Below are 27,625 nucleotides of genomic sequence, written 5' to 3'. Positions count from 1 at the left end.
TGAGAAGTAGAGGGTTCATGTGCCAGCAAATGTTGGATATTTTTCACCTCCTTTTCTGTGTTGCGTTGTTTCTGAAGACCATTGGCTGGATATAAAAGTGGACGTAGCTTCCGGGTCTGAAACATGAGGCTGATGCGGAAGTGCCTTAAGCTGCAATACCACCGAGGACCACTATAGGTTGGCTCCAAAAAGCCTCCAGCTCCACAGACTCCCATTCAACTTGTCTCATGAAATACAAAATCATGACATTTTTTCCACAAGTTACTTTGGTGTTGTTAGCTAAAGTCACTCCTTCTTATTAGTTTTCTAGCGGCCCATCTGAAAATACTCGCGTAATTAATTTGAAAATAAGCTTCAAAAAGCCGTGTTTTTGGGGGCGTGTCTGTTTGATTGACAGGCCTGTGGTGCAGTCAGGTTACAGCTATCGGTGGGTGAGACGTAGTCCCGGCAGGTTTCCAATCAGATCGAGTCCGATCCACTGCTTGCTCCCTCCCCGATAGTCCAAATATGGTCACGTCTGGCTCCAAACCGCTCGGGACTAGCAAGATGGCCACAGCCAAAATCTTCATAATGGCCCGTCGCAAACCAATGGGTGCTTGCTAAAAAAAAAACGACACAGAACCAAAGCAAAAATAATCAGGTGACGTTGTCTGTCAGCGGCAGGAAATAAAACCAATATTGTGATTTTTCCACCCCCACTCCGTCAAACATGAGTCTATGTGATCACGAAGCATCTTACGACCCTCTTCATTCCTAGAGGTCTGTGTACTCGGGGTGTTTTGGACATGAGAGCTTACGACTGAGCCTCCTCTGCTGCTATCCATCCACGATTGGCCTCACTTCATCAGCCTGGCTTAATGAAGATGCCCATCATGTTGAATGCTTATTAATAGAAGCCAAAGAGTAGAAATTCAGGACTTTTAAACGAGGAGATCTTCAAAGAAAGCGGTGAGGCCCACCAAAGGAGTGGAGTATAATAAAAGATTACAGAGGCATAAATTAATTGGACGGATGAAAGCTTCACATCTGTGTGTTTGCAGAAGCATGCCCTATTAAATTGGCTTGGATTTAAATGAGAGGAAATACCCCTGTAAACTCCATCTTCAATTGATTAGGGAACATACAAGGTATTCAAACATAACAGCGAAACATCTATTAGAGATGTTGAGCTAAACAGAGCCTTTGTAGTCTGTGTTGTTGGGCCAAGGCCAGCGTGTCATGCTAGGATAGACTCTAAAGCACCGTCTTTCATATCAGATCCTGGCCTGAGTAATAATGTGAGGGTCTGAAACCTAATTCTCTGGCAACAGCTGGGGCCTCCCATCCTCGCAGAATTAAGCAATATGATACCCGACCGCTCCTCTGGCCCCAACATGGTCATTATTTGATTTGATTGTCATTCTGATTATCTTAAAGCTATTTTCTAAGTTTGGGTACGGTGAAGATAATATAATTTAAAGGCAATCTGTTTATAGTTAAAATGGTGTGAAAATATACTCCCACACAAACAAAATACTTGGTTTGAGCAAAAGAAAAGTCCTTATGACTACGATATTGTATGAGCTGTAAATGTTTCTATAGTGCTCCTGTGTCCACTCTCGCACTCCTCTGTGGTACATGAGAAACTCATAAAATACCCCAGTTCGTTTCCACCATTTATCTTTCCAATTCAGCCATCTAATTTAATTGTATGAACTTACAATCCCTGTCTTTGTCATTATAACTGCTTCATTAGTTTTAAGGAAGTGAATAGAGCATTCAACGAGAAAAACCAAGAAGTAAAGAATCCAATGAAAAGGGCAGCTCACCCACTTTGAAGAAAACTGATCTTACTTGACATGGAGTTGGCTTGCCGTCTGTAAACGACAGAGAGGCGTTCTCACGTCTTCACTTTTAATTTATAATTGTCTTTAATGGGGTACAATCCACATGATTTAAGAATAATCACTATAATAACAAAGATAATGGCCTTAAACAGCTACAACATGTATTTAGTGGCATAACTCGGTGACTGATGTTGACACAATGGAAACCAAGTATTTACGCAACCCTTTAAATTACAGATGAAGTTGCGGAAGAAAAATTTGAGCTTCACTAGAAGATTTAGAATACAATGGAGACTTGTAGATTTGGAGTACATAAATTAAATGTATGAAATGGTTTTCATATGTGGATCAGTGCTGTAGGCCTTAACTGCAATGAAACGTTGACTTGGCATACCACCGCATTCCTCGGTCAATTGGTGGAACGTCAGCTTAGCTTGAAATGTGTGTTCTGAATTGACTTGAAATACACGGCACAGCTGGATTTTTATTTAGGATAACTTTTTTTTATTTTTCTCTACAAGCCTAATGTTTCAACACTTCATGTTTTTACTCAGTGTTTGTCTTCCTTTAATTTAATCTCAGCTTGTTTCCAGTTACACCACCCCCTTATCGGTTTTCTTGAGCCCAGACATGGCGACTGCCACTCTGGCTGTCTGGAAGTTGTCCTTTAACAGAAGAAAACCACAGTGTTCCCCCCCTGCAACAGCTTTTCATGTTGGCATGCGTCCATCCTCTGTACATGAATACATGAGCTGCCTTTGTTTCCCCGGCCCTGGATCAGGTTACTAGGCATGGCTGTGCCGTGCGTTTAATGGAAATGCTATGCAGGAAAAGGCCATGTGGCAGTCTTGAATATATGTACATCCGTAATGGGATACTCGTGAGTTCCCCTTAGAGTAACTGTTTGCCTTATTAGGCTGTCGTCTTGTGACTGCAAACAAACTACTTTGAGATGGAGGAGATTCCTGAGACTGCTGTCCTGACTGGATACTGTATACACGACTGTACCTCTGGCTCCGGGATAGAGGCACGATTGCGCGCGCGTCGCAGAGTCACAGCCCGTCATGATTTAAGTGCTTTGCGGAGATGAAGCCCAGAGCCTCGATTTATTATCTTCTGGCAGCGGCAGCAGCACACGAGGACATAGTCAGTCCCCTGGTTATGTGAGACATCATAATTTGTTGCGTCAGATGGATGCTTCTGTTTTTGGTCAGAGGACATGCGAGGCTCGGCTGATGAGTTAATGAGAATGAGTACGGTTATAAAAGGCCCTTTTTTTTTTTGTATCATCGAATCTAAGTTACTGGTCACTTACACGCTGTATTTTCTCCCCTGCTTCAGGACGGAAGTTACAAAGATGTGTCTTTCATACTGAGTTGTAAACTGCAGGTAAATAAGTTACATAGAACACGTGAAAGCCACACACATTGAGCCCCAGAGTCTTAGATTATAGAGGCGTGGCAGTTGTAGTTTTCCAGTCAGTGGATTTTCCATAGAGAACGCGTGCCGGCGGAGAGACTTCTGACTTTATTGCTGGGACTCAGGGGAGCCACTGTGTTGCTGGCTGAGGGCTGCGTGTGTGTGTGTGTGTGCAGCACGGGCCTGCAGGGGATGAGCGTGGGGCTCGGTGTCCATAAATCTTGCCCAACACCCCTCCTTTTCTGACACCTCAACCCACCCTACTCTTTCAAACACACACACACACACACACACACACACACACACACACACACACACACACACACACACACACACACACACACACACACACACACACACACACACACACACACACACACACACACACACAGAGGCTCAAACATGGAGGCCTGCGGGCCGTGCCAGGCTTCCCAGGCAGAGCTTTTTATCTTCAGCTTCTCTTAGCTTTACACTGACCCGCAGCACCCTGAACTAATCATAATGGTTGTTGGATGACTTGAGGTGATCACGCCCCCTCTGACCTGACAAAATTTTAGGGTCACTGGGCTGGTAAGACTATAGTAGGCCACCCATGATGTAGCTAACAAGTCATGTAGTCGACAAGTGAGTATTTTGTCTGTGGAAAATATGTAAATAAAATCATCTAATGGGGTGAAATTATTGTACTTGTTGCCCCGGGAGGAGAGGACAGGGGGGAGGGGGGAGTAAAGAAATAAATCCTCATTAATGTCACAACTTTAAAAATAGCTTTTTCCATCTCTTCTCAGTTGTTGTAAAATTCATGAAAGTTTCGTAAAAAAGCCCAAAACAAGCATTATTTTGTATTGAATGGCTTTATAAGAGAAGTAGACTTGCTATAGGCGATTGCATTTTGGGTAATTTACAGGCTTCTATTAAATGATTATACCAATGGTTTTTATTATATTACCAGTAATATAAAATGACATTACACTAAGTATGAAGCGTGTTTTAAAAATCCAATTTACTTAAAACTTGACTAGTAATGCCGTTCCTTCGCAAACAGTTACTCAGCCTCTAAATGTTGGAATTGTAAAAATAGTTGGCCGTTATTTAAAACGCGTATTTGTAAGAGTTCAAAAACCTCATCAACTTGCTTTTGTGCTGTCATGTACAAAGAACTAAACTAAATAAAATTATAACGTGACATAATGACAAAGAAGCAGCACGAAAGGCATGTTGTGTCTCTTGTGATTTACGCTGTTTGTTTAGTTGGCAAAAAAAGAGCTTCCTTCGTGTAATACATGGTGGTCTGGTGATTTTAAAATGAGGGTGGTCTGTTATCAATGGGATGACAAGCATAAATTAATCCCATGAAAATCACCTTTCATACTGGGAAGTCCCGCGAGTCTGATTATGTGGTTTAGCAAGTGTTGTGACTTGCCAACCTGCAGTGTGTGTCTAACCGTGGAAGTCTCTAACAAGAGACTGCAGTATATTATATAGATTTTATGGCTTTACACCTTTGCAGCAGCCAGTGTTTGGCTGAGATTAAAGATGCTGTAAAATTCGCCACGCGTGACTGTGAAGCTGGTAGTGATTGATTTGCTTTACACTTAACGCACCGTTTTCTGTCTCCTCACAGCTCCATCCACTGTTTCTATAATGCACCAGGTCAGCCGCACCGTGGACAGCATCACCCTCACCTGGTCCCAGCCGGACCAGCCCAACGGAGTCATCCTGGACTACGAGCTGCAGTGTTACGAAAAGGTACAATTCATGCACATTTATTCAAGGGCGCGAAGAGACTTTCTTTCTGCGAGGCCTCACTGATCCATAAAAACATGAGTTCTACGTCCCCCTTCTCCCTATCCGGCTAAATAAATCATGCCCTAATGGTTGAAACTGACTCTTTTGTTTAGTTGCACATTTATATTCAAAATATCTCCTCACGCTCGTTTGCATAACAGCAGATCCTAGGAGGCATGAAAACAGAGCTTCTGCGCATTGCTTGGAACTTGTGCTCATTCCCTTTCAATTATAATCACGGTCAGTCACTAGGAAAGGAAACCATGCTCAGCCCTGCAGCAGTGCCACTGGGGATTGATGCGCAGAGACTTGTGGTTGAAACAATGGTACGCTGACTGCTGTAAAAATAGTTTTTTAAGGGGCAAGCGCCTCCGAATCAGCATACTTTCTCACAAGAACACCAACAGCCACAAATGTGCGCCGATTGGAAGGGCAGCGATAGCGTAAGCGCATGTGGCCATTCACAGACACAACAACACGATCACGTGCGCACGCTCGCATATACTCAGCGTTTGCTCAGCTTTCGTCTACATGCTTAGCTGTTCCACTTTTGAGTATAATTCCCTTTTCTGACACTGCTGGAGAGAGCTGTCAAAACAATTGTCCTGGCCCCTGCTGTGGCTCTGAAGTGTGCGCTGAGCGGTGGGTTGAAGGGAGCAGCTAAAAGAGTCTCAGTCTGCGCTCTCAAACCTGTCAGCGTTCTGGAGAAGAGGAGTATGACAGTGAAACGCAGCTCTGATCATCAGAAGGCATGGCTCAGAGAAGCCGCCTGACCTGAAACTGCCACCGAGTCTACTTTCTTAACGGCAGCTGCTGGATATTTGCGGCTGCTTTATCGAACATTACGCTTTTTGAGAAAGCAAATTATATCTATTAGTTCTATCGAGAATATTTTGAATGTTTGTAAAATAAATGTAAAGATGTCAGGAGATATATGTCACAGCTTATTTCAGCTCTAAATATTTCAGGTACAGTACAATAAAACAGAACTTAGTTTAATGCAACATCGTTTTTTGTTTTTTTGCTTTCGCATTAAAATAGAAGGAAAAATCACCTCTTAGTGTCGAGATCAAAACTTCTTTAAATCCCTTCTGGGGTCTTGTGAGTGCAGAGTGTGAATGCTTTGCTCGCTGATACTGTTGAGTCATTTGTCCCTCCTGAATTTTACTCCAACATAACATATAATTTATTCATGTGGCATTTTATAATTCTCAGCCTTTTCCAATTGCACTGTAATTACTAATGTGCTCAAATTCAACGTGTTATTTATTTATTTTTTTTCCTCTCCCAGGACCAATCAGAGTATAACTCCACCACCATCAGGAGCCAGACCAACACCGTGGTCATCCGTGGCCTCAAGCCAGGCAGCATCTACGTGTTTCAGGTCCGGGCCCGCACCGTCGCCGGGTTTGGACGCTACAGTGGCAAACTGTACTTCCAGACCATGACTGAGGGTGAGAATTCAGCCGACGCTCACCAGAGCACGCAGGGTTGTTATCACCTCTCATGCGTGGCCCGTCGACACACCACGGTGTAGAGTGCGGGCTCAGACAGCTGCGGGGATGAGGAGGAAGCATGTTGGAGTAAACAATACTCTGAAAGCAGATTAGTGTGGCTTCAAATCCTTTTCTTATTTTCTTCATGTCATTTTCATTATTAGGAAAGATCCCACACATCAAATTAATTTAATAGTTGAATTATTGATATTCAACCTTCAAGATTTATTTTTTCTTACGCCTTACACAAAGTGTGTAAAGACAATTTCTTTCATTTCTTGCCAAAGAGATATTTTTATTTTCCATTTTCCACCATAAGTCAAGGATGAGGTCGAAGTCTTATCTTTGTACACGACCGAGAGAAGAGGGAACTTTCAGAAAACATCAGTCAAGTAGGTTAATGTTAGAGTCGGGCCTGGGTTTTCCCCTCTGAACATCTCATTTCCTTCAGCCTGCCGTGCCCAGGGCCGTCATTAGTCTGAAGTCTCGTACACACATGCTTGATGCTGCCACACGCGAAGATCCCAGCACTGACGATGTAGCCAACTGACTCTTAACTGTAAATATTGTGTACATTGAGGATATATAAGGCCTGTAGGCGTTTTGAAGGGGGATGCCATCTCCTTTGTTAGCAAAATGACCAAAATGGATTCTTCTTGTTAACCTGCCATCCTCCTTCTTCAGCAGAGAGAGAGCACAGAGATGTTTGTTCAGTTGATTATGTTAGTGTTGTCTTCCTGTCTTGATTCTTTATCTGACTGAGGTTTCTGCTAATTACAATCTATGGCACTGAGATACCAGTATACTAACTGCGCTGTGTGTTGATAAATGCTCCCCTTTGGGCCATCCCCCTGTTCAAATATAACAAATCTCCTCCTGTATAAGGCTCAATTATATTTGTTTTTTTTTACTGAAAAGCATTTTCACAGTGAAAAACTGTTGTCGTTTATGCTGCAAGGATACCCTGATTAATATAGTTTAATGTGTATAATGCAGGCCTTGTGATAAGTGCAGCTCAGGAAATACTTAAAAGTAAAGGGGAATAATTATCAGAAAGTCTAAATTAAGAAAGTTAAACATGTTTGTTTTTTTTAATTACCTGTACTTCTGCAGATATTAAAATCCATTTTTCATAACAGAACATTTTAATTAATACTGTAGCTATGGTACTTTAAAGACCAAAAAAAAAAAAATCTAGTTTTTAACTTTGTTAACTATGGCTGAGCATTTCCACTTTGGAACTGACAGTCTCAAGAACACTTCAGACATTCAGACAGCCATGGTTTCATACGTCACATACCAAAGGAACCAATCCAGTCATTTTGCGATGTCGGGCTTTCTATGTCATCGAGCTGCAGGCGGGTGGCAGAGTGGTGGATGGAAATAGAGGAGGGGATAATTTACATATTCATAGATCTACTCCTACTGAATACATTTAAGGTGTAGTGTTACATCTAAGCCACTTTAAGGCATATATTTTTTCTTGGACAAAAAAACATTTAAAAAAAATGTAAGTTTTTGCAGGTTTAATCAATGCTAGGAGAGGAACCCTGCAACTCTAGTTCAAAGTTAAAAGGAATACAAATGTAAAAGGACATTAATAAACCAGCAGTTCTCTGCAGAGTTCAAAGAGTTCAGCACTCTGTCAATCACTGGTACTCAGTCCTTTGGGATTTTTCCAACCTTGATGAAGGTTTAACGAGTTCATCATGTCTTTTTAACAATGTGGGCAAAACATATCCGACCAACGTTTAACTATGAAAACAAATAATGATATATATATATTAAATATGTAAATGTTCTTTTCTATTAAAATGCCTTCATAGGACAAGTTGTAGTTGGTGGTGAATGCTGTACATGTAATAAACTAGTTAAATCTACAAATAACTAAATATTACATTGTGTTATAAGCGACTGATTAAACGTCATTTGCCACATAAATTGAGGTATTTATGCTTCAGAGGAGCAGGTAAAACTCTGGGGAACTCACCCACCAGTGTATTTGGCGAACACTGTGAAATTGTGTGTCATTTGTGGTGCTGAAGAGAAGAATCTGGCTCCGTGTCTCTTATGTCCCCATTCAGTCGCTGCTTTGCCATTCTTGGCTGTGTGACCAGTCTGGGTCTCACCCAAACACGCTCTCTCCTCACTTCACACACATTCTGCCAGATGATTTGTCCGTATCTGCGGCATCTGAGCTCATTCAGTTTGCTTTGGAAAACGGTCCGCGCAGCCAGTCAAGATGCCAAGATGCTCATCGGTTCACCCGGCCGTATGTCTGTCTGTCACCCATTGCTCCCTCCATACTGTATGCAGCGGCTCAGATGCTCGTCCATATGTTTCAGATTGTGACTCTGCGTGTGTGAGTGTGATTGTGTGTGTGTGTGTGTGTGTGTGTGTGTGCATGCACGCGCGCGCATGGCATTCTGTTTATCTTTGGGTTTCTTCTTTTTATAGAGGAATACAACACCAGCATTCAGGAGAAGCTGCCTCTCATCATCGGCTCGGCAGCTGCTGGGTTGGTCTTCCTCATCGCTGTGGTTGTCATCATCATCGTCTGCAACCGGTGAGTCAGTCCTGGTGCATATTCTATAAAAAATGCTCCCCCGACATAACATCTGAACTACTGCAGCATGAAAACAGGTACTTTTTCCTTTAAAATTGTTGGTGTTTTTTTATTAAGTAAAGTTCCACGAGATCTTTTGGCTTCTTAAATCAGAGTTGTACAGATAAAAACACCTCAGTTAAAATATATCCATTCATGATAAATTCCAGTCTTTCAGCAGTCAGAGTAAAAGTCAGCGTCTCTAAAATCAAAGCTCTGTTCACACTTCTGCTCAGTGGGAATCAAAAGTTTATAATCCAAGGTTAGGATATCAGTTCCCACCAGGTCAACTCATATTGAAAGTGTCGGTCAGCACCTGCACAGTATTTTCATTCACAAAAGAATGTCTGAGAAGAAATTCTGAATACTCTCTAAGAAATATGTTCTTGTAGCAGATTTCCGCAGGTATATTTCATTATGTGGTAGACAGGCTCTTTAACATGCAATATATCGCCATAGACAAAATGAGGGTGTTTGTGATTGAGAAATTTGAAAACTATTACAGATTTTTTTTTTTTTAAGTTGGATGATACAATTACTTTAAAAGGTAAATATAGCAAATTGTTCCATATATCTGGAGAGAGCATTATATCCTAATCTGATATAATGCTCTCTTTTTCGCACATTTTCATCTAAGTATAAAGTAATATGACGGTTGGGACTGTTGAGTCAGGGACAGAATTTGTGAACTGGATAAATTGACCTATACAGTTTGAACTTACCACTTTATACTTGATTGTTTTTTCCTTATCTACGATGAAGACATTCAGCCTAATAGATCTTTCTTCTGTCCTGTTAAAAACACTTAATGCTCCTCTTTCTTACGCTATCCAACGCATTTTGTTGCAGTCGCTTTGAGGTTACAAAACTACACCACGATTCATCATACTGATTCATGAAAACTGATGATATTTATGTGCTTACCATTTTCACCTACCAAAAATGTAAAAAACAGTCACATTCCCCCTCATTGTATGACACTTAAAAAGGCAGACAAATTGTGAGCCATACCTATAATTTTGGAACAATTTATTCAGCTGCCCGGCTCGTGTGCACATAAAAGAAAAATGAAGATATCTTTGTGGAGTGTGGCCGCACGGCTGGATACCTTCTTCAGTGAAGCAAATAAAACAAATGCTCCTCCACCGACTGAGTCCTGGCTTATCGGTGGTGTATCTTCGGTGGAGGTGGACCTGGGGGTGTTTGATCTGTGTCTCTCCCCCTTTCCCTGCTCCCTGTCTTTGAGCCAGAGCTAGAGTTCTTTGTCTTTCCCCCAGGAGGCGTGGCTTCGACAGGGCCGACTCCGAGTACACAGACAAACTGCAGCACTACACCAGCGGCCACAGTGAGTAAACCACCACCACTCCCTTTCTGCTCGATTCCTCCTTCAGCACCAGACACACCTGTCTCCATGACTACCGTGTCACATAGTCATCTCCGTGGCTCTCATTCAGCACACTCCTGCCTCACACACCTGTCTCCATGGCTACCACCTTGCATGCTGGTGTCCTTGGCTACGGCCCTGCACAGCGCTGCTTTATCTGCTGCCCCCCTCCCACCTACACCCCCACCACCCACCACACACACACACACACACACACACACACACACACACACACACACACACACACACACACACACACACACACACACACACACACTTACGAGTAATCTTGCCTCTTGTTCGACTCTGCCCACTCAGAGCCGGGATTTAAACACATCAAAACCAGCGTTCAAGTGTGTGTTCTGTGCATCACATTTCATAGTTAAGTAAATCTATTGTGCCGGAAATAGGTCAGTCTTCATTCACGTTAAGGCCATTAGCATGCTAATGCACATGAGTCATCTGCCATTGTTATTACATTCAAAAGAGTTGGCGAATGAATGGAATTATTCCATGATTGTCTTTCTTCATAGCCCTACAGTAGCACAGAGATAAATCTGGGAGAAAGAGCTGAGAAGTAATTTCAGCACGGCTCTGTCTGAGATATTAAAGCTAATCTGTCCTCCTCCTGCCCAATTTAAAAGAACACAGATCAGTTCCCGGTTTACGCTTATGACCCGATCTTAATTTGTTTATTTGATTGTGTATGTATCACCCTGCTCCATCTGTTTTTCATTTCGTAAATTCCATTCTAAAGGTAATAGCTTTCGCAACAGAATTCAGTCGTGCTGTGCAAAGACGTCCTGTTTGTGATTTATTGAGAAGCGTGCCAGTGAAAAGGCATCGGGTATTTCACAGCTATTTACCATCAGAAGCCAACGTGTGTTGTGTGCATCCTGTCCACACACCACTCACAGTTCAGGCGTCTGCCCCCTTGTTTTTTGGTGGTCTTTGCCATCGCGGGAAGGTGGTCTGCTGAACAGTGTTTCGGCTCGGGAGGAGACTGTAGGGTTTTAGTAATGGGGGGTTTTGCTCGGTGCGATCCTCTCCATCTGTTCATCTCTGCAGCATGTTTCTTCGGTGCAGTGTGCCAGGTTTTTGGGGCAGTGTGCATGCTCCTCTCGCTCTGCAGCCTAGGCATGAGTTCAGTACCCATTCAAACAGCCTCAGGCCTGATGTGGAGGTATGAGCCGAATAATCGGATTTAAAACTCGGGACACTTAAGTCCCTGAACACTTAAAGGCCACCTTAAGCCAATTTACCTGGCATCAGGGCTTAGGATAGCCAATTTATTTCTTGGAGTGGAGCTGAGCGATGCTGATATAGGGCCCAGGTTTCTCTCCTGAGTGCTAATGGAACTATGACTCACAGGAGGTGATATATATATATTAACCTGCCTTATCACAGCTATGAGGACCGGGGGGTACCATGTCCTTGCTGGCTGAGTAGCCACACACAGTAGCCATGAGGCACCAGTCATAACCACCGTTCCTAATCACACCACCTCCTCCATCTTTCAACCTTCATCGCCCGAATGTCAAATATGAAATTGTGTGATTGTACAGGAATGTGTGAATGCAAGGTGAATTGATTGTTAATGTGCCTGAGTGCATTTGACTGTCGGACCCCACAAGCGTGTAACTATGACCAAAAGAATCAAATATTATAGTCCCTCTTTCGTTTTTCCAAGTGACTCCAGGAATGAAGATTTATATTGATCCGTTCACGTATGAGGACCCCAACGAGGCTGTGAGGGAGTTTGCCAAGGAGATTGATATATCCTGTGTGAAGATTGAACAGGTCATTGGTGCAGGTAATGGAAAAATCTGACTGAAACGTGCATGGAATACATCGTGTTGTTAGCTGATTTCTAAATATAAGTAGAAACACGAAATCTGCTATTAGTTGCTCATGTAACTCTGAGTTTAATCGAGCGTTTTTTTTCTTCCCACGTAACGTTTGTGCAGGAGAGTTTGGGGAAGTGTGCAGTGGCAACCTAAAGCTCCCAGGTAAGAGGGAGATGTTCGTGGCCATTAAGACTCTGAAGTCCGGCTACACAGAAAAGCAGAGGCGGGACTTCCTGAGCGAGGCCAGCATCATGGGCCAGTTTGACCATCCTAACGTCATTCATCTGGAAGGCGTGGTCACCAAGAGCAGTCCGGTCATGATCATCACTGAGTTCATGGAGAATGGGTCTCTGGACTCCTTCCTCAGGGTGAGCAAGCATATTTTTTTTACTATTCTTGTTGTTTCTATGCCAAGCGGCAACCAAAAGTGACATCACCCAATAGTTTGGAAACGGCTGTTATGAAGCCTCGAGTTCGGATTTTGGCCGGCGACATCTTGCCAGTTCAGAGCGGTTTGGAGCCGAAAGTGACCGCATTTGGACGAGCTGGGGAGGAGCTAGCGGTCGATCTGATTGGAAACCTGGCAAGACTATGTCCCGCCCACTGATAGCTGTAACGTGACTGCATCACAGGCCTGTCAATCAAACAGACACTCCCCAAAAACCACAGCCTTTTGAAGCTTAATTTCTAGTTAATGACGGGATTATTTTTAGATGAGCCGCCAGAAAACGAATAAGAAAGTGTGACTTTAGCTAGAAAACCCAAAAAACTCGTGGAACAAAATGTATTGACTTAGAATTTGATGAGACTAGTTGAATGGGAGTCTATGGAGCCGGAGGCCTTTTGGAGCCGACCTCTAGTGGCACTCGGTGGTATTGCAGTTTAATGCACTTCCGCATCTGCCTCATTTGTCAGACCCGGAAGCTACGAACACTTTTATGTACAGCCTGTGGTCTGACTGATAATAATGCAATTATTTTCAACAAATTAAACTAATTTATGATGTACATAGTATTAAATAAACTCTGGTTTTACCATTGCACAATAATATTGAAATATTAATCATTGCTACTAATAGTTGGCCATATGGTCTAATAATGTTTGATATCAGACTGACATCGAAAGAAACTACACTACACTTGAGCTGTTTGTGCTAACAGTAACGTTAGCTTCTCGAACTGACAGGACGAGCTGCTTCACTGCTTTGAAGCTTGGAGGTCTCAATTCAAAGCCTTTATTGAGACAAGCTGAGAAAGTTGATATGGCGATCTCGGCTTAATGAGGGTTTCTGATGACTCTGTCCAACGTTGTCTGTTTCGCTACACAACTGCCGAGCTATCTGCTAACTACCTGTCAAAAACTGCTGAGAGGCGATCACCCCCGCTATGCAAAGACAGTATTATTAATCAGAAAACAAGCTAAGGTTTTTTTTTTTTTTTAGTTGCCAACTCGCAGAATTAACGTTAATTAACTGCACCTGAGTAAATTTACCACCAACAGTTGTTGGATAAAATAAACAGTTGTCTGTTGCACATTCCTCCACCTCTGGATATCATTAAAACATTGTTAATTACAGTTTGTTAAGTCCGACCGAAACTTTTAAATTGCACTGTTTTGGCGATTTGTAAGTTGCTCTCTCTCAAATTGTATTTTTAATATTAAAACTTTGTCCGACCTAATGGCACTGAACCTCGGTTGTTCAGACACCCGACAATAAAGGATTCCCCCACTCACACACACACACACACACACACACACACACACACACACACACACACACACACACACACACACACACACACACACACACACACACACACACACACACACACTCTTGCACTTACACACACTCGGCCAACAATTTGACCCGGTTTATCCGCTCATTCACCGCAGTTCAAGTAAGCATTCACATCATCTCTGCCGTTTACAGTTTCTATCATGAGTTACTTCGAGGTATTTTTTTCATCACAGATTATCTAGCTCACCACTTAATACTGATTTATGACTTTTTTTTATGTGCATTTACACTTCCTCCATTTACACCTCTCGCAGATTATGCTGTTGCACGTATGGATCGTGTGTTGTGTATAAGGAAAGATGGCGCTTACTCCCACTCAACTAAAGTGAAGTCAAAATATCCCAGATACTGGTGCTGCCATCTTGTCTTGGTGACATCATCTGGAACCAGAGTGTCTCAGAGCAGCTGTCAATCACAACTTTCCACCGCTTATTTTATAGAATCAAATAATTACTTAGAACCAAACTCATTTTTGGGATAAACTTATTTGAAGCGTACTTTTTAGTTTGTCCTATCTCACATCCACTAACATGAAGTGTGCAGGTTTATGATGACCTGCAGTGCAATCATCCACCAGGGGGCGATGGAGAGGTTTTGGCTTCAATTTTGTGGAGCTGACATGTCATCCGTCTTCCTATATAGATGTAGAAATATCACATTCTTTTTTTTTTTTTCCCCACTACTCCCTGACAAGACATATGCACAGCTCACAAGTTCATTGCATTTTAATTTTCATAATCTTACAAGAGACGGATATTACAGCCAACCGGCCATGCTCCCCCATTTATGACCCGCATAAATAATTCAAATACTTTGCAAGTGTTAAAATGAGATGTCAGATGTTTAAAAATGAAGCTTGCTATGAGATGAAATGTCACACAACCCTTCACTATCTGTCTTGAGATGTGGAATAAAAACAAATCTTTTGGGCTAATGCTTTTTTTTTTCCTGCTTTCATCTGCTCTAATTGCTCACTTTGCGTTTTTGGAACGAGCAGAAACTGGCCTCTGATTTATGTAAACGGGGGAAGTATTACTATCGAAAATTGGGTTATTTTTAAGTAAATCAGAATAGATTTTTAGGAATTTATTTAGCACAGAAAATGGAAGTGTACAGTAGTTGGCGCAAGACGGCCACATTATAATTTAATTTAAGCTGTTTCCTTTCTTGAGGTGAAAAGTTGGGCTTTGTTGTGCACTATAGTAGCACTACAAGGTTGTTGTTTGGTAGTCACAGTATATGCAGCTCAGAAATTACCATTATTAAAGAGCTGAGCAGAACTATTAAGCTGCCTGAAAGCAGTTTCTACCCCTTTAAATAATTTCCATCAGTTTAATACCCTCCCTGGTTGTCAGTTTAAGCCTCCTACTCCGAGACTACATCAAAACCATCCTCAAGGAAAACAGGCATTCAAGCTCCTGTCAGCACGCTGCTCAGCCGGGGCTCACAGTCGCTATTTGTATTCTGCCTCCGACCTCTGAGACGCAGAGCATCGGCTCTTTCTGCAATTTGATCTTGTGGTGAAGGGTGTTTGTGTATATGTAGATGTCTGCTAAATATATTTGGCAGGGCATTGTATTGAAAACAACAGAGAACCTCTGCAGCACCTCACGGTGACAGTTTATGACAACAACTGCTGACAGTGTCAAAGCTTCTGAGCATGTTTGTGTCTCCTCTGAGGTGATTGGTGGGTGGCTGTTTAAAATGGTCACTGCAGTCTGTACTGCGCTGCCTGCTGAGGGATTTTCTCCACTGCTGCCTCCTGCTGACAAACCTGCAGGGGGGGTGGGGAGAGCAGGAATCCATCAATCAGAGCCAGGTTGCTACATAGAGCCATCTATAAGCTGTGAAAGTGAGGAGGAGAAAAGCCTTTGATTGAAAACATTATTTTCATATATATTACAGAAGAATTTATTCCAGCTAACCTGATCCTAAAGACTTTGGAGGAATCCTTCCAATTAAAGTATATGCAAACACAGCTCTCCGATTAGGTGGCAGTGTGTATTTGTGAGAAAGGTTTAATGAATAATGCATTCTGCTTAATTGCTGTGGTACACGAGGAGCAGCAGCTTGACGTGAGGAGAAGCATCCACTCGGCTAATGAGCAGCAAAGCGCTTGAAAGAGAAATAGGCCGGAGGAATTTGGCTGTGCTCTGGGCCTTTGCTCGGCTGCCCCTCCGATTCCCTCCCCGAGCCTTTCTGTCTGTCCACACCCGACCCCGAGCTCCCATGCGCCATTCTCTGGAAGCTCTCTGTTTTCCGGGCGTCGTGGTGGGTGGTGGGGAGAGTGCAGGTGTGCGCAGTTGGAGGCACAGCTGCACCACTGCTCCAGACACTCCCCGAGCATGGGGTAAAGCCCTCACCAAGACCGGGGAGGAGAACAGCTGTAGACAGTCAGCCAGACCCGGCTCCGTCCCGCCCAGCCCCGCCGAGACCAGTTAAGCTCAACCCAAAACTCACTGCTGGTGTCCTGAAGAGTTGCTTCAGGGAACCTAATACTTAAAAGTTACTTTTCTACATTAAACCTGTACGGTGTGGGTTTCAGTCAAAACATTTTTTTTTTTTTTATCTGACTAAAGGAAGTATGACAATTTGTTATATATATATATAAAACAACATTTATATGAAGCGCATGGATGAATTCTAAAGGAATAATTACTAGAAAAAAATAACCTTACATTTTTTGAGTGAAACATATTTTTGATATTTTATTTTATGACAGTCTGCTCTGCCACAGACCTTTTTGCCTCTTAACACTAGAGTAGGACACAACAAGGATGTTTAAAAAAAAAAAAAAAAAGGTTGGGATAAAACGGTTGAGGCAAAGCATTTCAAGGTTCATATAAAAAAAAAAAAAAAATAACAACCTAAAAAAATAAACTTTTCGCAGGCAGTTTTTTTTTATCTTTGGTTTGATTAGAAATTGAAATTCATGTGATGAACTGACTGTCTGCCCACATTATTAGTTGGACATTTCACAGAGCATCTCCTGTTTATAACCCACTTCCAACTATAAAGTTTTGTAACGCTATAAATCTGTTTTACAGCAAAACGATGGACAGTTCACTGTGATCCAGCTTGTCGGTATGCTGCGTGGCATCGCCTCGGGCATGAAGTACCTCGCCGACATGAATTACGTGCACCGTGACCTTGCTGCCCGGAACATCCTGGTCAACAGTAACCTCGTGTGCAAAGTGTCCGACTTCGGCCTCTCGCGCTTCCTGGAGGACGACACGTCGGACCCTACGTACACCAGCGCTCTGGTATGAAACTTTCAAATCTTACCTTCCCCTCAGACCCCCATTCATTCAGAGTTTCAGAGGTTAAACCCCAGGCCTGCCGTACACACTACAGTGCACTCCCACACTGCTCCCCCTGTCAGGACCGGCATCGCTCCCTCACCTGTTGCTCCTCCTCCTCCAGTATTTCATGTGCGCCACTTTCCTCCCAGGGGTTTTATTATATCCATCTCCCAGTGTGGATTACCATCAGCATTGTTACCGTGAACGGTGTCTCTCTCCGGAGCCAGGACACTGTGACGGTCGGGTTTCGGTCTCGCTTCCCTCGCTGAGGTTGCGCCCTTTGTGTTCACAGGGAGGCAAGATCCCTATCCGATGGACTGCGCCCGAAGCTATCCAGTACAGGAAGTTCACCTCTGCCAGTGATGTGTGGAGCTACGGGATCGTCATGTGGGAAGTCATGTCCTACGGGGAGCGGCCTTACTGGGACATGACCAATCAAGATGTATGTATTCAACTTTTTAAATTTGATTTTGAGTTCCCCCTTAAACATTTTTAGATGAGGCCTGTTCACACATTCATATTTTTGTCTTCCTGAGTTTCATTACAGCCTAAAATTCCCCAGAGATGCATTTTATCACTGTCTGCTTCCCCTCAGCTAAGCAGCAGCCTTCACACATGGGTTTTATATGTCAATCCCCCCGCACTCACCAAAGACACATAATCGGATCATTTGCGATGCACAGCAGTGCTCAGTGGACAATTCTTTGCTCTTGACTGGAGCCTCCGTTTCCTATCTCCCTCTGGGTAGCGGAGGAGAGAGCAAATTATGGGGAGAGATAATGAAAATAGTTTCAAATTGAAAGTGAGAACACTAATGTGCTAAGAGGGACCGAGGATCTCCACGGTTATCTTATTAGCAGCTCCAGATAGTGTTTCTGCTCCATCGGGGTCCTCGTTTGGAGGTCTCATGAATGAGATTAATCTGGGTCTGAATGGAGCTTCTTTTAATGGCCTTTATAATGAGCAGGGGGATTGCGCGTCCTCGTCACAAGTGTCCTCTGGGTTGTTCCACTCTGTTAACTGTGCGCCACCTCTGCGTGCTCCCTCGACCAACAACATCGACGGACCGAGTCAGACATATCTTTAAGGTGGCTTTATGGAGAGAGAGCATTAAATACAGTGTCGAGGCCAAGCGATGAAATCACCGCTGGCAGAGTGCAAGTGGAAATGTGAAGTTGGTGGAAGAAGGTTTATGGTTGTACTGACCTAACTGCTGTTTCACAACTCTTCTTAAGGGGAACTAATGCAGTGATTTGTGCACAAATGTATATATTTATACATTTATATGTATTTGTGTTTGTGTTTAAATAATATCTATAATTGAACAGTTATGCCTCTAAGGCAGTAATGCACTTACTGTAGTAATGAGTGCAGCAGTTGTTCTCACCATGTGGTGGGAGGCACAGATGCATTTGTAATGGTTTCTTTACAGGAAGCATTAGTGCCAATATTCACTTCATATTACACACGACTGTACTGAAGTCTGAGTTACTACGCAATGTATTTATTATAAACTCATGGCATCCTGGGTCATATCAGTGGTGGAAAGCAACTTGTACATTTGCTCACCTCTGTCTGTTAGTAAAAAAAACAAGGGACTTGAACTTTACTCAAGTACAGTATTTCAATTTTGTAGGAGGGAAATATTTCACTGTACTTTTTACTCCACTGTATTTATTTTGTCAGCTGAAGTTCGTGAAAATATGAACTTTTAAAAAATGACTACATCATAAAATATCAAAACAATGATAAACAAAATAAAATTACAAAGCTTAGAAAAAAGTCAAAGTAAATGTACACAGAATTTTTTTTTTTTTTTTTTTTTTTATCTTCCTCACGACACCTCAAGTTTATCTTGCGTGCCTTTCTGGGGGACCCGACCCCTGGATTGGGAACCAGTGGCGTGAATCAAGCAAACTAATTGCACAAACTATTTAAAACTGACTCCACCTGACCAGCTAACAATAAAAAGCTGCTGCTAATAACAATCTACATTTTGTTACAAATACCTCCATACTTAAGTAATTTAGAATGCAGGTATTGCAGTATTTTACATTATTGTATTGGTATTTTTACTTCAATAAAAGGACACCAGTGCTTCTTCCAAAACTGGACCGTACACTCTCTCCTCTCCATCAACCCGTCTCCTCTTTGTGTAGAGCCTCCTAGCGACCCTCAGAGATCTCTGTCTCCCCCTGCAGGTCATCAACGCCATCGAGCAGGACTACCGGCTGCCCCCACCCATGGACTGTCCCAGCGCGCTGCACCAGCTCATGTTGGACTGCTGGCAGAAGGACCGCAACAACCGGCCCAAGTTCAGCCAGATCGTTAACAACCTCGACAAGATGATCCGCAATCCCAACACGCTGAAGGCCATGACCCCGTTGTCTTCAGGGTGGGTGACGAGAAGGCTGCTGATCAAATTTGTTTTATGTGGTGTTCGCTTTGTCAGCAGTAAAATATCAACATGTATGTTTTTCTCTGTGTGGTATCTGCATACCTCATCTCTATAGGCGCCCCACAAGACAGCCTTTGATTGTAGCATCACGCCACACTGATGCGCAACGTCTAGAACAATATAATGCATAAGAGTCGCTTCTTTTTTTCCTCTTTGCAACAGGAAATTCAAGCTCCTGCTGCAGTGTCATCCGTGGCACAGTTCGCCTTTTGCCGAACACAGTGTCTCTTGTTTTTCCTGGCGCCGAGCGGTTATGTAAATTAAAGCCTTTTGGTTTGATAGATCCGATCCTTCCCACGAACGCTTCAGGCAAATCCTGGATTGAAGCAGTTGTGCAATTTTTTAAAAAACAAACAATTTCTAGCGTGGTTTTTTTTGGTTGTTTTTTTTTTTTTTTTGCTCTGGGTGTTAGTCTCCTTTTAGAGCCAGGGTTTACTGATTTCCATTATCCCCGTCTGTACTTTCATTTGTGGTGGAGTGCAGGACCAAGGGCCAGATTTTCCACAGACACTGAGTGAATATATTGGCTCCCTGAAGCCTATCACTTCATTTGGAAAATACCCTTTATAAGGAATCAGCTTGGAAAATACTGGTTCACGGATAAAGCCGGCGGGACTCTCGAAGAACTGTTTTGAAAATGTAATGTAATAATTCATGTTTGAATCATACACAGGTGGTCTTGGCCGACTCTGACGTTCAGACCTGCCACTGTGTATTATCATTACTCTAAACGGCTCCTCCTCGTGTCCTCCCATCAGTGTTCATCTCCCTCTCCTGGACCGCAGCATCCCAGACTTCTCCAGCTTCAGCACTGTGGACGAGTGGCTGGACGCCATCAAGATGGGCCAGTACAAAGACAACTTCGCCAGCTCTGACTTTTCTACATTTGACGTGGTGTCTCAGATGACCATGGAGTAAGTGCCGATGATTCCTGGTATTCTGGGTCTGATAACCATCAGGGAAAAGGTCACAAGGAGCGGGTTTTGATGTACCTCATATATTCCCGAAACCTGGAAGAGCACCAGACTCTGCCTCTGGCCCGTTATAATAATTACCGGCTCTGCATGTAATTAGCAGATCGTAATATTGCAGTTGCGAGGCTGAGCAGCGGGCACAATAGCTGGGAGCCATAACAGTGGCCTTTATTCTCTGCCATGTGTTTGGCAGGCCTCTCTTTGACCTCCGTTTAAAGATTAAGAGGAAACATCCGACTATGGGGCTGGTTAGCTGAGACACTGGGAAGAAAAATCATCCCAAAGACATCAAATATAGTCATGTGAAGAAGGTCACTTGTAAAACTCGTTTCCTGTCAGCGGATAACGGTCTCACGAGATTAACCCGCAGAGATGTTGAGCTTCAATTCTTTGAAACAAAGCAGATAATAATCCAAAAGTGTGATCACTGTTGAGGTCCAGCAAAAGGAGAGAAGTGTCTCATCGTTTTATAGAAACAGTGAGAACGTGGTGTTTTGGGATGATGTCACCGCCTCGGTACGACGCACAACTGTTCATATTTGGCATCAAACCGTCACCCCGGCGACGATTGTTGTGTCTGAGATAGACTCGAGGGAAAGAGATGTTGTGAATTTGTCGTTCGTTGTGGTGGCGAGGGATTAATGCGGATAACCACATCAGCCGGGACGTCTGAGTCGCAGAAAAACCGACGTTCAAACATTGTTCTGTGATTATTTAAGCTTCCGGCTTCTGAGATGTTTGAACACACAACAGTTTCCAGTCAGGATGACGATGTTTGCTGTCTGTCTTCCAGTACTGTTACATGTCTTTTCTCTTGTCAGGCCTTCATGTCTTATTGCGTCTTATTGTGCCGTGATGTGTTTTTACCAGTTCCCAATTGAGACTTTTTAGCTTAACGCGAGGTTGTCTTTTCAGACAAATAGGTGGGCATAAAGACGGACAGACAGACAGAGGGACGGACAGACAGACAGATGGATCCAGAAAGACAGTTTATAGCCTGACATCTGCTTCTGTCTACACCCACAGTGACATCCTGGGGGTTGGTGTGACGTTAGCAGGCCATCAAAAGAAGATCCTGAACAGCGTCCAGATGATGCGGGCACAGATGAACCAGATCCAGTCGGTGGAGGTTTGACCCTCCCGAGTGGAGCAGAGGGGGTAAAAAAAAAAAAAAAAAAAAAAAAAAAAAAAGTGGTTGGGATGCAGGGCTCTGGGCGTGGAGGATGGAGTGGATGGGTTTTTTTTGGGGTTGTTTTTTTTTTCTCGCGTGACAGTGTGTCTGGTCTTCCCACCAGGCGGCCATTCATCCCCTCCCCCCCCTGAACCCCCCCCGTTTCCTCTCTCCACTTCCCTCCCTCCTCCTCCTCCTCCTCTCACCCTGACTCCCCCTCCATCCTCGGGGGAATCAGCTGTGGAGAGTTGCGAAAACTAAAGTCCAGGTGTGGAAGCATCAGACGGCCCACAGCCGACCCACCTCATAGAGCCAGACATGCGGGAGGTTAGAAGTGACCAGCAACACATTTTTCAATCTTCCACCAATTTTCATTTGATGTTGAACATTTTTTTTTTTTTTTTTTTGTTTGTTTGTTCTGATAATTTTGTAAAGAATTTTTTAAAGAAAAAAGAAGAAAAACTGAAAAAGGAAAGGAGTTTATCTAAATTTATAGATGATATAAGGTTGTACACTAGACGAACTGAGTAGGAAAGCTACCCTTTAAAAGGGCAAAAAAAAAAGAAAAAAAAAAAAAAAGAAAAGAAAACAAGGAAGAGTTGAGGAGACTATCCTCGACACGGTGTGGATCTTGTCTTTGTTTTTGATTCTGGACATCTCGTGGAAACGCAGAGCTCTCCGTGGCCTTGTGAAAGGCGAACTGTGGAGGAGACTGGGGGGACCCGACGTGCACGCCCAACTGTTTCCACAGGTAAAACAAAACAACCATGAAGTGGAAAACTTTTGGCAAAGACTGATGTAAAAAAAAAAACAACAACAAAAAAACCGCATTCAATCAGACTGACAAGTCACACGGTGAAATCAACAGTCAAGAAAAAGATTTTTTTTCTCGTTTCCAGTAATTTTCTATATTGTGTGACATTTTGTGATGAAGATTCCCTCTCACCATGCTTCCTCTCACTGAAGACGAAACGACAAGTTTGTTTCTTTTCTGTCATTCTTTCACGGTGAATTATTCACAGCCTGCCAAATAGAACTTCTTCTCTTTTGCACCCCGGTCATGATCCTGTACTGTACATATCAGATGCACTTGACCTGCCATAACACGACGACTCAGAGACGGTTATTATAATGGATCAGTTCAGGAGCAGAAGAACTGACCGCCGGGAGGATTTTTGAGTTGGTGTCATCTTCAGTTTCTCTCCTTCATTTGTGGAAAAAAAAACAAAAAAACAAAAAAAACAACAACAGCAAACTGGCTTCCTACACAGACTCACGCAAAAAGAAACAGGTTCTACTGTTTGCATCCGAGTCCGCATACATTGCCGTGTGTCGTCCCGCGCCCTCCCTCGTGTTGCTCGTCTCCGGTGCCGTCTGCGCACACGTTGCAGTCGCTCCTGAAGCGTCGGGACTCGCGTTTGATAGCATGCTGAGTGAGTGCTTCATTTCACGCTGCTTTGATTTGCTGCAATTACTAGAATCTGTTTGTTAAGAGCTTTGATTTGACACAATTTACAGAGTATAACGTGGCTGCATTATAGTCAGTGTTCTTCTTCCAGTTTTGAAAAGACTTTTTTTTTTCTTTTTTTTTTATGTTTAAAGTGTTAAAGTTTTCACAGCACACGTGGTTGTTTCACACACACACACACACACGCACACAGTCATGAATAGACTTTACAATCAGGCATTCACTGAATGAAAAACAAAAATGCAACGTGTTATATTACTGCAATCTCTGTATGGGTATTATTGAATAGTAATTATTACTTTTAGATTTTTTTAATTTTTTTTCTGCACTGTCTGACTCCAGCAAACCTTCTAGATCTTCCATCAAAGCTTTGAATTTATTTTTGAAAACATGATGTTGGCGCTCAGAACCATGTAGATAAACAGCATTTCCCTGTGACAGGCCTCGGTTTCATCTGAAAGACACTCTATAGTTTCCTGTGAACACTACCGAGCTGTCAATCATTGTTTGTTGTCGTCAGTTAACCCGTTGTACGGGTTATGGTGGGAAACATGGCGTTTGTAGCAGTGTAGTGATCCCCCCCCCCCCCCCACCCCCAGAGATGTGGAGTCAGGCAGGGGGTTTATGTACACAGCCAGTAAATGACATCAGGAGTGCGGAGCTCCCACTGGGCTGCGCTCCGAGACCTGACAGCCAGACACGGACGTCCAGCTGTGAGCCATCGGTCAGATGTGTCTGGTCGCAGCGGGGCGGCCGCACCCCGATCACAGCCGCTCCGTCCGGGCGCTGCTTCCCGCCCTGTCCTCTTGATCACACGCATGCCTGTCGGCCACCTGTCCGCCGCTTCCACTGATCTCCGCGCGGTTGTTCCAGCAGTTGTTCCGTTTCGTCTCGGCGCGTTTAAAAGCATCAACAGCAGCAGCAGGCGAACTGACAGTCATCAGCGAGGCGGTGGTGTCACGTCTCGTCCGGACGCTTTGTGCCGCCGAGCGCTCGGGAAAGATTCCTCCGGACCGGACGACGCTTCTTCCGTGTGCGCTTGTACCAAATCCTCAGATGTTGACCTGGATTCGTTTTTTTTTTTTTCCACGCTGTCACTACAGACAGCTTTAGCACCAAAGCCCCGGTTACAGAAAGTGAGAAACCACAGTCACTGCATCGCTTGTCATCCCACCTTTCATTATCTCTGGCTGTCTACAGAATTAGAGGCCAAGACCGGAGAGATTTTGACTTCTTCTTTTTCCCGCTCTGCTCGGTTATTTTCATCCGCAGCGCAACACAGCGCCACAAATATTTCCCTGGAAGCTTTTCACAACATATGAAACTGGAGGAGGAGAATCATGAGCTGTTAAGTCATAGCTGAGAAGCGAGTGAGAAGTGATGCTGTGACCTAAATGCCACCGATGCCGACATGCAGTTTGCTTTTTTCTTTTTTCCTTTTTTTGACTAAGCTTTAGATTATCTTCCCTTTCCATTTCTCAACACTTAACAGCTCATCAGTTTTATTTAGCCAGGTTGTATGTCTTCTCGTGCTGCAGAGAATATTCCCTCGTCAGGAAAAACACTTACTGTTCAAGAAGTTAAAGTCAAACACACACGAGTCTGGTTGGGGTTTCGCTCCAGCCCCATTAAAGCTCATTCAGATGCTTGTCCACGGACGCTGCCAAGACTTTGACTTATTAATCAAGCAATTATCCTTGACGTTTGCCTCAAGGAACTACCTTTAACAGGGTGGGCAGACATACTTATCGCTAGTGCTGAGTAGTGCTGAAATTGATTTAATGTTGCATACTGTCTGTATTTCCTCGCAGCTAAGAGAAAACATTTTGTTGAGGTCTTGATGAACGGTTGGTTTCTTGTTTTCAATTTCATTTAAAGGATTTCTTTTCAACAAAACACTTGTTTGAAGGTGGAGGGATCGGAAGCACTGCATGAAGTATTTACTGTTATGTATCTTTTGATTATGGCGGCACAAAATAGACGTAATGTTGCAGTTCAAGCTGAGAAACTGTCAGTGGCTCTTTAAATCCAATTTATGGATTATTAAAAAAAAAAAAAAAAAAAATCTATCGGGTTACTAATTCATGGGCGTATTTCTAAAAGAATTTCCAGTTAACGTGATAATTCTTTTATGGCATCGGAAATCAGGCTGAATATTTCATTTCGGTGAAATTACTGCCCATTAGCCTGCTGTAAATGATTTGTCAGAAGCGCAGTTGGATAAATCAGAATATCGGATCACTGGGAGAGTCGACGAGTTGTATATACAGAAAGGTCTTTGTGCGCTTTGTTTAACTCACTCGCTTATTTCCCCTTCAAAGCAGTTGCTTTCTACTGTTCACTATTCACAAACAGTGTCTATTATTTAACTTGCCAGGTGCAGTTTTAGTGTGAGATTTTACAACAACAGAAATATGCCAGCTACACTTGCAGACTTCTGCTTCCCCTGTTAAAAGAAAAAGAAAAAGAAAAAAAAAACACGTTTTTACAGTTTTCCTCTGGAAATTAAAGTCGATGCAGCGCGAGTGTGATTCCAGGGATGGTTTCACCCGTTTGCCGACTGCAGCTTTCAGCAAAACATATTGTACTTTCTCCTTTTACATCCGTGAAGCAAAGTCCGACCGCTCGGCCCTGCCCTCACCGCGTGCCAATTTTTTGTGAAGGACGGAGGAGAAACCGTTAAGTCTCAGTGTTACAGTTACATGACAGTGTGCATAACCACGAGCTGTGCCAGGCTCCAACCCGCTGGGCCGCATTTAAAGCGCCACCTAAACTCCAGCAACGGTCAGAGCTGAAGTCTGCCTCCTGTTGTGCGGCAGATTAGAAAATGGCTCCCGTTCCCCAACGGCTGCAGCGCGAAGCACCGGAGCGCCCTCTACTGCCGCGGTGGTCGAACGTCGCTCGTTGGACCAGAGAGTGGGTGAACGCTGCGGCAGGCAGAGCTCCAGGGTTCAGGACACTTCAAGCTGCTGACGGACAAACGCCGGCTGCTGCTCCAAACAGGCCCGTTGTCTTTCCCTCTGTTGGACAAACTTCCGTACCACTACGGCAATCCTGCCACTTGTGTTCCTCTCTGTGACCCCTGTGTTTCCCCTCTGTTGCCCCCCCCCCTCCCCCTCCCCCCACCCCCACCTCCTTTAGCTCCCTTTCCACCACTACCACTCTGGCTGTTGGTTCGTGCAGGCGGGGGGATGTGTGCGCTCCCCTGGTCTGTTAAATGCCCACATTACAGACCAGTGCCGGTTCAGACCACTGTGACTGATGTGGGAGATCCTGTATTTCTGTATAAATGTATATTTGACTGTAACCCTGTGAATGATGTAACAATTTCATTATTTGTAATATTGTCATTGGTTTATTTTCTAAAAATGGAAAACCCAACTTGACTCTCCTCAATAAAAAAAAAAAAAAATAAGATCTGTTATAAAAAATGAAACAGTCATGGAGGTTATTCATTATTTATTCATTTAATGTCTTTATATTTATTTATTTGTGTACATTTCACAACTGAAACATGAGCGAAGCCCATTGCCATTTGGGGGATATCAAATTATTAGAAATTATTCAAAATTTCTATATTATGCAAAATATATATTTACATGAAAAAAATGTCCTTTCGTGTAAAAACATCGTTGGCAGTAAACCTGATTGTATTCTGCAGAACCGAAGGCAACTAAGTAAGTACAGTTTAAAAAATAAAAAATAAAAAAAAAAAAATATTAATTTACAATAAAACATTTTACAATTTCATGTTAAATCAATTTGGGGTTTATTTAAATATTAGTGGCACATTTTTAGTAAAAGTCAAAACCCTGAATTTGTCCAGAATTCCATTATACTTTGTTAAATATTATGCGATAAAAAAAGGTATATGTATTTTTTTATGAATAGCATTTGAAATTTGCAGTTACAACAAAAGGGAACTCAAAACCAGGTCCAACTACACTCTCTTGATAATCTGTGAACTAGAAATCAACATGGAACTTTATTAAACTCTTTGCCAGAGAAACATCTAACTACACAGCTGCGGAAAAAAAAGAGTTCCATCAATCTGAAGCGTCTTGCTTCTATTAGTCGTTCCAGATAAAT

General features: G+C 43.1%; 1 protein-coding gene across 4 annotated transcripts in view; it reads left to right on the top strand.

Annotated features, from left to right (window-relative positions):
- ephb2b (eph receptor B2b) overlaps window positions 1-26,644 on the top strand; it is a 126,330-nt gene extending 99,686 nt beyond the window's left edge. Inside the window, exons 6-16 of one of the 4 annotated variants that reach the window (XM_069711228.1) lie at window positions 4,870-4,994; window positions 6,325-6,487; window positions 8,987-9,095; window positions 10,415-10,479; window positions 12,218-12,331; window positions 12,486-12,733; window positions 17,211-17,426; window positions 17,758-17,907; window positions 19,667-19,860; window positions 20,682-20,837; window positions 21,924-26,644. In XM_069711228.1, coding sequence (XP_069567329.1) covers window positions 4,870-4,994; window positions 6,325-6,487; window positions 8,987-9,095; window positions 10,415-10,479; window positions 12,218-12,331; window positions 12,486-12,733; window positions 17,211-17,426; window positions 17,758-17,907; window positions 19,667-19,860; window positions 20,682-20,837; window positions 21,924-22,032 — 1,649 coding nt within the window. In that variant the 3' untranslated portion in view covers window positions 22,033-26,644. Of the gene's footprint in view, window positions 1-4,869; window positions 4,995-6,324; window positions 6,488-8,986; window positions 9,096-10,411; window positions 10,480-12,208; window positions 12,332-12,485; window positions 12,734-17,210; window positions 17,427-17,757; window positions 17,908-19,666; window positions 19,861-20,681; window positions 20,838-21,923 lie in introns of all 4 variants that reach the window. The other 3 variants (XM_069711226.1, XM_069711227.1, XM_069711225.1) reach the window with 3 other exon arrangements.
- Window positions 26,645-27,625: the final 981 nt, after the last annotated feature.

This window comes from Brachyistius frenatus, unplaced genomic scaffold (genome assembly GCF_029030835.1).
Source record: "Brachyistius frenatus isolate BFR_SWC_R1_liver_20210118 unplaced genomic scaffold, ASM2903083v1 Contig_98, whole genome shotgun sequence".
Classification (NCBI taxonomy): domain Eukaryota; kingdom Metazoa; phylum Chordata; class Actinopteri; family Embiotocidae; genus Brachyistius; species Brachyistius frenatus.
The sequence above is the reverse complement of the archived record's forward strand: the minus strand, read 5'-3'. Positions and strand labels throughout refer to the sequence as shown.